The sequence below is a fragment of the Diospyros lotus genome, chromosome 7 (genome assembly GCF_014633365.1).
Source record: "Diospyros lotus cultivar Yz01 chromosome 7, ASM1463336v1, whole genome shotgun sequence".
NCBI lineage: Eukaryota > Viridiplantae > Streptophyta > Magnoliopsida > Ericales > Ebenaceae > Diospyros > Diospyros lotus.
Genome location: NC_068344.1, coordinates 37,108,163 through 37,120,178, shown reverse-complemented (window position 1 = coordinate 37,120,178; position 12,016 = coordinate 37,108,163). Strand labels below are relative to the sequence as shown.

Genomic DNA, 12,016 nt, shown 5'->3' with positions numbered 1-12,016 from the left:
CAACAAAGAGCAAAAGAAGAGGAAAACTCAAAGAAACAGAGAGAGAGAGAGAGTGGCACCTGGAAGTCCACCGGGAATCCTTGCAAGCATCGGTGTGGTCGTAATGGAAATAGACCTTCTTCTGGCTTTCACTGCGGCTTTCCATCAGATATCTCACTGTTCGTTCTGCCCTTGACTTCTTTATCATGCCCACCTCTCCGGCTCAGACCACTCTGTGTGTGAGTGGGAGAGAGAGAGAGAGAGAGAGAGAAAGAGAGAGAGAGAGAGAGAGAGAGAGAGAGGGGACACCATGTTCAGAATTGGGGAGAATAACCGTTAAATACAGCAAAGAGATACAAAGAGCCGGAGAACGGGAAGAAACTGCACATAAGCAGTGCAATATATGTACCCAAAAAAATAAGATTTGAAATTCATACATAAAACTCTCTTCTATTATATTTATTAAATTTATTTAATAATTTATTAAAAAAAGTCAAGAAAAAATTTATCTAAAATTTTATATATAATAAAAATAACTTACATATCCCTTATCTCATAAAAAGTACCATTCTCAGTGTATTTTATAAATTTTATTAAATAATTTAATAAAAATCTTAAAATACTTTCAAAATTTATCTTAATTATTTAAAAATTAATTAATTTTATCATAATACAATTTTATCTTATTTATTTTAACAAACATTGTACAATAAAATTTGATTAAATACTTTTTTGGGTAAATAATAAATATAATCTTTCAATTTTATATTGTTTAATATATATTTTAAATTTTTTGAACAAAACTAGTCTTAATATAGTGATAAAATTATTCAAGAAATTTGTTGTTATTTAGATATCATAAGTTTAAATATTATTAATGTAATTAATTTTTATTTTTAATGAAGAAACATAAGGGATATTTTTGAAAAATATTTTATGAATATAATTTCATAACACAGAAAAATGATATTTGCTTATATAATATTATAAATATTGTTTTATATAATAGTATAGATAATAAAAAAAAATTAGATATTATCGGCAATTCTGTACAAATATCAATATATATATATAATATATGAAATAAATTGGTAGGTAAAGAGAAGAATCCCTTTAATTTTGATGAAAACTTTTAGAGAAATTAATGAATAAATGACTTCAAAAAAAAAAAAACTCGACAATTTTAACAAAAACAAAAATGCAGTGAACGGTTTTTCCAATATAGAGTTATTGGCGACAAACACTAACAATCACTACTTTTGTGTTTTTTATTTCTTTATTTTATATATGTATAGGGTTATAATTTTTTGATGAAATTTTTAACAAATAACTAAATTATAACAAAATTAAAAATTTAATAAATGTTATACAGCAAATTAAATTACAAGGACTAATTTAAAATTCAATGACCAACAATATTATCTACCTTTATATAACAAGTTGCTGAACCAAATTTGAGAGTATTAGATGACAAGTTACTTAACCAAATTTAAAGATATTAGATGATGTAACAAAATCTTAGTCATTGAATATACTAACTCTTTCATATAATAGATGTACCTAAATGTTTTTTCCAATACTTCGAATGACACTCGTGCATTAAAATATTATATTACGTGTCATATCAATGTAAATGCACAATATATTACTGCAGAGTATTGCCTAAGTGTCAAAATTTAGTGTCAAAGTAACATTTCCTTTGCTCATAATGTAAGTCACTTAACACATTTGTTTGTTACTTTGATGGAAAACCAAACAGGGTTTAGAGGTCTGTAAGGACTCATATCAGCTATTTCCTCTGAATCTATACCAATTAGATGTCTTCACAGAGAACAGTTGGTTCATCTTGAAGGTGAATTGCACAACATTTAGGTAAGAATAACATAATAGCATCAAAATGAAAGTGTATGAGAAGGTATAGGCTACAAATTCAAAAGAGAGCACACTCATGCATAATAAGAGAAAGAAAATGGAGATGCCATTCGAACCTGACAACACTAAAAACTGTGCGTGAAACCCAACAATGATACAAACAGTATTTCAACACAATTGACATACAAAAGAGGCAACACCCGTAATCAGAAGGCTGCCTACGTACCCCAAGCCAAATTCATTCACGTACATACATGTCAAGAACTTTGCACTTGTATGAGGGCTATGTGGTACTTTTGGCTTGGTAGTTATAGTAGTTGTACTTTAGCAAGCTACTAAAGGTTGTCCATTTGGATTGGCAGCTTCATTAGCGCCAAATCATTAACTACCGCCTATGTTGGATTAGTATATAAACTAATCCAACTGAATGAAAAGGGTATCGAAGTACATTTTCAAAGAACATTCTATCTTTCTCTCTTGATTCTCTCTCTCTTACCAGTTTCTGCTCTCTCCTCCAATTCTCTTTCCAATTTCCTCCTAATTTCTGCCTTAAAATCTCTCAATTAGCAGAGAAATTACCTTTCAGATTTGAGGACCTGATAATATTTTGATTGAACCTATGCTAATATATATATATATATACATATATTCACGTTAATAATATTTATATATTAACTCTTTGGCCCTTGTGACAATATATGTCACACTTCGCCCCTAATCAAGAGCAACTAAAAAAGGACAAATGACCAAAAAATGTATTTTTTTTTTTTTTCTACAAAAGCAGCTGGAATTTTGCCCAAGGGCAGGAAAACACAAATCAGAAGAGAGCTTGAAATTCATCTGGTTACCTTCCTTCCACACATATCGGTCATTTATAAATTCTGACAGAAAAACAAGATAAATAAAGAGAAGATCAACAACCATAGTATGATAGCATCAACTTGAACTACAATTACGAAGATGAATCCCAGCATAGAAAAAATAAACAAAATGCAAACAAAGTCAGAGGAGAACAACACTGTCTTGCACAATAAGAGCTAGAGATGCTCTTGAAATTCATGCTGCAAAACTGAAAGTTGCACACAATCACAGAACCTAAAAAATGAAGCAAACAATGATGCAACAACGTGTTTTGTTTACAAAGGAAGAGGCTGCACCAACAATTGGAAAGGCTGCCTACGTACCCCCAGGTTAATTAACTGGGGGGATCAAGCCTCACATAGTTCTTCCTAATTGATGTTTACATAAGTAATTTTGAATTCTAAGGCTCTAAATCCTCCTCCTTGCGACTCTACATGACTGATTCTTGCTTTTCCTGCAACCGGCATCTTGTGGTGGAAGCTTCATCGGGTCAATCACTTGGATCTTCTTTCTTGTTTTCTCGGCTCAGAGTTGCTCATATCGCTGGTGCAGCTTCTTCCTAGTGGCTTCTAACTTCAGCTCCATCTCTTCTTCATTTAAACAAATTCGGTTGCATGCTTTCCCCGCAGCCACCGCAGCAGGGGTTCTCTCGACGGAGCTTGTCTTGTTCTGATTCTTCTTGGAAGAAAGAATTGGGGTGATTTGACCCCTTCGTCGAAAGAACTCATCGGAATGACTGTCTTCTTGTTCTTCTTCTTCTTCTGAATCAGAGAGGTGTCGGACCAGCTGCAAGCTTTTGTTTGGATTCGGCACAGCGTACAGAATCTGTTCTATGTGGTCTCTTCGCGCAAAGAATTCATCCCCACGAGACCAGGCTGCAACGGTTATTGCCCCCTCTATGATTTCAAAAATATCTTTTCTGGAGTCTTGAAAGAACTTGCGCCACGCAGTGATCTTGATGGCGTCGGCCAATTGCACCTTGCCACCCATGTTGGTGAAGTCTAGAACCGGCTTTTCTTCTTTGTTTCAGTCCTGTTCTTGGATGCTTGTCTTCTTCTACACTGAACTGCCTTTCTTGGTTCGGCGCACCTCTCCCTCAGTCCCTGTTTCTATGTTTGATTAGTGAATGTAATTGGAGTTGTTGGGTGGTGTGCGTACGTATTTAACATATAAGGGATGGTTGCTTTAGTTGCTTACATTTGAAAAACAAATCTGGACAGTTTCTTTAATTGCTTGGAGATAAGGCACGGTTCAGATTGCATTGGATAACTTGTATTGGATAACTGTTTTTATGTATTTAAATTATAAAATAAAAAATAAATTTGGGATTGCATGGAATTCAAAGGGTAATTTTGGGAAACTAAAAATTTGTTGATTTATAAAATAAACGTTAATTGTTTTTTCTCTCTTTCTTTGTGCTGTGGTTACTCTTGATTTGGTCTGTAAGTCTTGAGCGGCTTCTTCAACAACTGGCATCGGCTTCTCCTTTTTGTTTCTCGTTAAACTTGATGATGACATGGCGTTGGAAACTGGACTTTGTTCTTGCTGCTGCCTCAGATACCAAAATGGGTTTCTTCTTGTAATCCAACTCCCTCAACAGTCCATCTTTCACCAACACTGGGACTTGTCAACTTGTTCTGTTCTCTATGTCATTGAAGTCACAATCCTCAGTTCAACACCTTTGACTGCTGATGACCCCTATATGTGTCTGTATACGAAGACATCTACATATACTTATGTATGTGTGTACATTATGAGAATAATCAAGTTGTTGTTTATAGAGCAAGAGAACTTGGGTTACAGCCTTCGGCAGGCAGGCTGCATGTCTCCCCAACAGTTGTAGGACACACTGCTATTGGATCAAATACCAACAAAGATTAACTGAATCTTCAAAGGGTGAAGGTGAGTTTGTTTCGTCCATAGTCGTTTCCATATGGGGGCATTGGAAATTTGTGAAATGAGTGGAGCCATATGGAAAGGACCGTGGACGAAACAAACTCACCTTCACTCTTCAAAGAATCAGTCAATCTTTGTCGGTATTTGATCCAGTAGCGCTGTGTTCCTACAACTGTTGCTTCATGCAGCCTGCCTGCTGAAGGCCTTAACACAAGTTCTCTCACTCTATAAACAGCAACTTGATTATTCTCATAATGTGAACACATAGATAAGTATATATGCAGATATCATCGTATTCAGACACACACAGGGGTCATTAGTGGCTGCACTCTCACCCTGCAATTAAAACACAATAAAAACAAATCATAATAAAACTTTTATATTTTTTTTATTTTAGTGAGAGGTTTATACTCGTCAGTGTACGAGTGCAATTGTAGTCCAAATTTATATTTATATTTTCTGGATGAATCCAGGTCGTCCACTGAGAGATTTATTTATGGCAAAAGAAAAAGAATGTCACACACACGCACACGCATTTGGACAAATTGACAACAAGATTTTTTATGGTTTTGTTTTTAGACAACAGATACTAGAAAATAAAGTAAGGCAAAAATTGAAATAAACATTAAACGTAAAAATATGAATTTGGATAGTGCTTGAGTTAAGACAATTTCAATACCAACCCGTTGATTCCCAAATTTTAGCATAAAAGATTAGCAACATTAATTTAATTTCAGATATGAGGGTTTGTTATTAAATGCAATTAGAGATGATGATAGTTCTAGGTTAAGCAATCCCTATACATGATATGCGGGATTCTAATTTAAGCAACTACCATAAATCCAATTACAATTAATATACAAAACAACTAAATTAATCATCCGAGTTTGGGTATGATAGCGTTTCCAGTTCTAGTAACTCTCATACATGGCATGAAAGCTCTAAGTTAGGCTTACGCTCCAATCCAAACCTAGTGATTTTTCAATAATTAATACACACTCATACTGAAATTTAAATTAATGTTACTTATTTAAAACGCAGCTTTCTTTGGGAATCATTGGCGTTGGACACTGTCCTTGCCTTAACCCAAGATTAGATTTAACTACTCATTTTTATTTGAAAGTTAATTGACAGAAATTTAAATGACGTAATTTAAATAACAGAATTTAAATGACAGGAATTAAAATAGAAGAAACTAACCAGCCATTTAGGCGGTAGATAATTAAAATACAAGAATTAAAATTGCAAGAATTTAAAGGCATAAACTAACCGTCCATTTAGGCGGTGAACAATTAAATGATAAGAATGAAAATTGCAAGAATTTAAAGGCATAAACTAACCGGCCATTTAGGCGGTGAATAATTAAATGACAAAAATTAAAATTGCAGAAATTTAAAGGCACAAATTAACCGGCCATTTAGGCAGTGAATAATAAAGTAATAATAAATGACATAAAAATTTAAAAGAAGAAAGAAAAAAAGTAAGATTATAAGAGAAAGTACTAAAGAAAATGAGAAAGAACAAGAACAATTCTCAAAGAGAGAATTATAAGGAAACAACTAAACTTTTATTCAAGAATAATAATCACTCTTACAAATGCAATCAAATGATCTATTTATAGGCCACAAGATGCTATACAAACCACACAATTTCAATTATTCAACTAGACATAATTATATCTAATGGGCACTCACACACTTAAAGTTAAATGGATTTTAGCTATAATACACACCTAATATTAAATGGATTTTAACTAAAATACATACCTAATAAAGCACTCATAAAGTTAAATGAATTTTAGCTATAATATCCACCTAATAGTTAAATGGATTTTAGCTAAAAAACACACCTAATAAAGCTCTCACATAAAAAATAAAAATAGATTTCTATAAATTGGTTTTTAATCTTTATTAGGATTAAAAATAATTCTTGGGCCTTCTCCAAATAATATCTTCCATGGGTTGCTCAAATTGAGCCTTAATTCTTCATAGGCTTAAATTCTTCATAGACTTTAATTTTTCATGGGCTTGATTTCTTCATAGGTTTGATTTCTTCATGGATTTGAATTCTTCATGGACTTGATTTCTTCATGGGCTTGAATTCTTCATGCCTAAAAAAAAATAATAATTTAATGTTATTAATAAATTATATATTATATATATGTATTACACATGGAACATATATATATTAGATTATATTATATATATATTACATGCATGCATATAATGATGTATATGTATTATATATAATTTTATATATTATTATTATTATTATTAAATTTTACTTTAAAATTTCATTTCATTCATTTTTCAATTTAAACTTGCATATAATCATAAAATATATATTAATATCTAATTTAAACCATTTTTAAGATCGAAAGAAGGGTATAATTATAACAAAATTTTTACAAAATTAACCACTAATCAATCAGCAGTCAAAGGTGTTGGACTGAGGATGACTGTGAGTTCAATGACGAAGAAAATAGAACAAGTTGACAAGTCCCAGTGTTGGTGAAAGATGGACGGTTGAGGGAGTTGGATTACAAGAAGAAACACATTTCGGTATCTGAGGCAGCAGCAAGAACAAAGTCCAGTTTCCAACGCCATATCATCATCAAGTTTAACCAGAAACAAAAAAGAGAAGCCCATGCCAGTTGTTGAAGAAACCTCTTCAACTAGAAGATCAGATAAAAACAAGACTTACAGATCAAATCAAGAGTAACCACAGTGCAGAGAAAGAGAGAAGAAACAATTACCTTTTATTTTATAAATCTATAAATCAACAAATTTTTAGTTTCCAAAAATTACCCTTTGAATTCCATGCAATCCCAGATTTATTTTTTATTTTATAATTTAAATACATAAAAACAATTATCCAATACAATCTGAACCATGCCTTATCTCCAAGCAATTAAAGAAACTGTCCAAATTTGTTTTTCAAATCTCAAATGTGCTTTATTTCCAAGCAACTAAAGTGACCATCCCTTATATGTTAAATACATACACACACCACCCAACAACTCCAATTACATTCACTCATCAAACATAGAAACAGAGACTGAGGGACAGGTGCACCGAACCAAGAAAGGCAGTTCAGTGTAGAAGAAGACACGTATCCAAGAACAGGATTGAAACAAAGACGAAAAGTTGGTTCTAGATTTCACCAACATGGGTGGCAAGGTGCAATTGGCCGACGCAATCAAGATCACCGCGTGGCGCAAGTTCTTTCAAGACTCCAAGAAAGATATTTTGAAATCATAGAGGGGGCAATAACCATTGCAGCCTGGTCTTGTGGGGATGAATTCTTTGCGCGAAGAGACCACATAGAACAGATTCTATACGCTGTGCCGAATCCCAACGAAAGCTTGCAGCTGGTCCGACACCTCTCTGATTCAGAAGAAGAAGAACCAGAACAAGAAGACAGTCATTCCGACGAAGGGATCAAATTGCCCCAATTCTTTCTTCCAAGAAGAATCGGAACAAGACAAGCTCCGCTAAGAGAACCCCTGCTGTGGTGCTTGCAGGGAAAGCATGCAACCGAATTTGTTTAAATGAAGAAGAGATGGAGCTGAAGTTAGAAGCCACTAGGAAGAAGCTGCACCAGCGATATGAGCAACTCCGAGCCGAGAAAACAAGAAAGAAGATCCAAGTGATTGACCCGATGAAGCTTCCACCACAAGATGCCGATTGCAGGAAAAGCAAGAATCAGTCACGCAGAGTCGCAAGGAGGAGGATTTAGAGCCTTAGAATTCAAAATTACTTATATAAACATCAGTTAGGAAGAACTACGTGAGGCTTGATCCCCCCAGTTAATTAACCTGGGGGTACGTAGGCAGCCTTTCCAATTGTTGGTGCAGCCTCTTCCTTTGTAAACAAAACATGTTGTTGCATCATTGTTTGTTTCATTTTTTTAGGTTCTGTGATTGTGTACAACTTTCAGTTTTGCAGCATGAATTTCAAGAGCATCTCTAGCTCTTATTGTGCAAGACAGTGTTGTTCTCCTCTGACTTTGTTTACATTTTGTTTATTTTTTCTATGCCAGGATTCATCTTCGTAATTGTAGTTCAAGTTGATGCTATCATACTATGGTTGTTGATCTTCTCTTTATTTGTCTTGTTTTTCAGTCAGAATTTATAAATGACCGATATGTGTGGAAGGAAGGTAACCAGATCATAGATGTTAAAGGCGCCAGTTTGGCACCTCAACTGGGCCGAGGCGAGGCTTTTTCCGGGAGGTGCCTGCCTTGTACAGTGAGACGCCGAGGTGTGAGGCACGCCTCATGAAACCAGTTGCCATTCTCGGTTCCAGCCTCCCCTCTTCTCGGTTCCAGCCTGCTCTCGTGAGAGTTTTACTTGTTTTATTTAATTAGAATTATAATTAAAACAAACTCGATCACAATTGGGTTCAACTTCGGCTTCGACTTCAAAGCGGCGAATAACTCCGAAGATTGAAGGGGAGGAGGAACCCTAATTACACCCTTAATCCCTTTTCACCTCACCCCCTTAATCACACGAATGAGAATATATATATATATCTATGGAGATTAGGACTGCTCCATACCACAAGGGGGCAAACCCCACCACAAGAGCAGTGGTGCGCTTCGGGCTTGGGTCGTTCCACTACCACCACAGCTCTTATGAAAAATCCACATTTGAGTCTTGTGCCAAATTATTCAGGCCGGGTCAAATAACGGGCTTCATTCTAGAAATCAAGGCATACTTCAACAACTTCTTTATTGATTGTGAACTTGTAGTGTTTATTGATTGTGGACTTCTAGTGTTTATGTGTTTGTTTAGAACTTTGCATGATGATTGGTACTTGTTTGAATTTGAAACTTTGAGTTTGAACTTTGATGATGTTTCTAGTTTAGAATTTGCATGATGAATGAATCAATTTTGATGTTGTTAGTTTAGAATTTGAAGATGATGAATCATAAATAATATGTATGTGTTATTATTGATAATTTGATAATTGTTTATGATTTTACAAGATTTTGACTTTTTTTCTAAAAGGTGTGCCTTGTTTCACAAAGGCGCGGCTCGCCTCGTGCGCCTCGCGCCTCAGGCTCCAAGACCCTTTGCGTCTTGATGCCCCTATCGCCTTTCAAAACTATGAACCAGATGAATTTCAAGCTCTCTTCTGATTTGTGTTTTCCAGCCCTGCTTTTAGAGATGTGTATCCCTGTTAAGAGAACAGGAGGAAGAAGCCATCTTACCTTGCGATGATTATTTGATTTTCGAGGAAAGGAATAAATAAATATGGAAGTGATTGAATTGATATATATAGCTATCAGACAGCAGAACATGGATGTATATAAGCCCTCTGTTTCTATATACGATACACACATTGATGGATGTAGCCTTGGTCTTAAAGAAGGGATAGGAAACAGCATGACACCATTACTTTCATACAGCGCCAAGAGGGTTCATTTGGTAAGCAAATTGAAGCTCTCAAAATTCCACCAAACATGTCCTTTATCACAAGACATTTATAAATCAAGAAAAAGAAATACATACAGACAACCTTGACACATAGAATAATTGTCTCAAAAAAGTTCGCTTGATAGTCAAAACGAAACGTATTCTATTTAAACTCTATTATGCTAGTGTTCCCTCCCTAGTCATTTATTATAAGACCAATTCAGGTGTTCAATTGAAAATCTAATGACCAAATGCTAGTACTTTGAGATAGAAAAATGCCTATCTCCACAAAACACAGTAAATCTAGCAGATGAGCTGGTGTTCTTATATGCGATGCACACCTCCATATCATAGCATATCTTCCCAAAATGGTTATACTTTTGAAACAATTCTATGGTAAATTGGGGCTCCATAATTGAAAATTTTGGGGGGAAAAAATGGAAACAACAAGAAAAGTAGGAACAGCCGAACCAGGGACAACACCAACTTACATGAGTGGTAAAGGACTAATTTATCCAGAAGATGAAAAATGAGATAACATAACCTGTATACATCTAGCATATAAACATGATACAAAAGTGAGAAAAGGAAATACCGGTTATGATGCATAGTTCCCAATGGTTTAACAACACAGCGTGAGCAACTATGAATCTATGACACACAACAAGACAAATATCACATTTAGTTTCCTTGAGTCCAAAGCATGCAAGTTTCTGTCTGCAAATGACAATCAAGACTGAACATTACAGACGTACACACAAAAACAAAAGGACTAGTTCAGGAAATCATTGTTAGGATTCTGATCCAGCTCAATGAAATTACAGCATTTTGTTCATGAGATCGAACAGCTGAATAGGAAGAAACACACACTCAACGAAAAGATTCATAGTAGAAATAGAATACCATCTTACCTTTCTGGTTTTGAGAACTGCGTAATGCACATTTTTGAACCATTTCCTCACCTAGGAAATGACAAATGCCCCATAAAATAAAAGAAAGCAAATCAGCAACAAAAGAACAACTTTCAAGAGGGATCTGAAACACTGTACCGTAAAAATGGAGTGTTACAAAATCAAAAGAATTAAGACTACCTCAGGGTAAATATGAATGCTACACTCAACTGAGATTCAGTGGATGCCAGAACAATACCAAGAAATAAGGAAGGGGAGGTGCAAATGTAGAATAACATTTTCAATAATCAAAGATTAAAATGTCATTGGTTCTTCTCCAAAATGAATAAAAGCGAAGGAATTCCCATAAAACAATCAAATTTGCTCATGGTTTCAATAAAATACAATAGCATATTGAAAAACCAAAAGACCCAGAAAGAACAACTAAAAACAAACAATGACACCCTACTAAAGCTAATGGGTTGTGGGGAGGGGGGTTAAAAACCATTACCGGCTCCGCACTGATGGTGGATCCATGGCATGCTTGTCCATTGCTTCCGATGTTGTAGATACCCTGCTTGTATATATCATCGACCACAGGTTGGAGTCTTTGAGGAAGTAGGAGAGCTTGTATACCAGTTGCTTTGGCCCATTGAGCTAGGTAGTGTATAGCCTCCCTGTTGGCATGAGAGCGCCGAAAACTGCAACTGCTCTTGGAATCAAGGATGGCCTTTACATCATTACTAATGGTTTGAACTGACCAACGTTGTAAGGGTTAAGCAGTCTGGTTCCCTTGCAAATCTAGTCTCTGTGCCCCCAAAGCAGAGCTTCCCTTGCATCCAAACTTTCGGCCATCAAAGAATTAACAGCAATATCACACACTGTTCCTGCAGCTACTACTCTACCAAGCGAGTCCCTGACAACAAATCCACCATACAGAAACTCTTTTGCCCTTCACTGCAAAACCCTAGCCTTCCCCTTCCCTCCAAACACTACAGTGACCGAGACGATGATTGTTGGGAAGGGGCGCGAGAGGGATAGATTGTATTTTTGTCCATAAATAAATTTGAGCTAATTATGAAAATAATCTAATATTTTT

At 35.1% G+C, this 12,016-nt stretch overlaps 1 protein-coding gene across 11 annotated transcripts in view; it reads right to left on the bottom strand.

Moving 5' to 3' along the window:
• The window catches only part of LOC127806467 (uncharacterized), a 30,066-nt gene extending 18,124 nt beyond the window's left edge, over window positions 1-11,942 (bottom strand). For 4 of the 11 annotated variants that reach the window (XM_052343783.1, XM_052343787.1, XM_052343789.1 and 1 more), the window contains exons 1-4: window positions 11,429-11,942; window positions 10,939-10,989; window positions 10,623-10,744; window positions 60-212 (exon numbers count right to left, since the gene is read on the bottom strand). In XM_052343783.1, the coding sequence (XP_052199743.1) occupies window positions 60-187 (128 nt within the window). In that variant the 5' untranslated portion in view covers window positions 188-212; window positions 10,623-10,744; window positions 10,939-10,989; window positions 11,429-11,942. Of the gene's footprint in view, window positions 1-59; window positions 251-280; window positions 347-10,622; window positions 10,745-10,938; window positions 10,990-11,428 lie in introns of those variants that run through there. The other 7 variants (XM_052343779.1, XM_052343786.1, XM_052343788.1 and 4 more) reach the window with 5 other exon arrangements.
• Window positions 11,943-12,016: the final 74 nt, after the last annotated feature.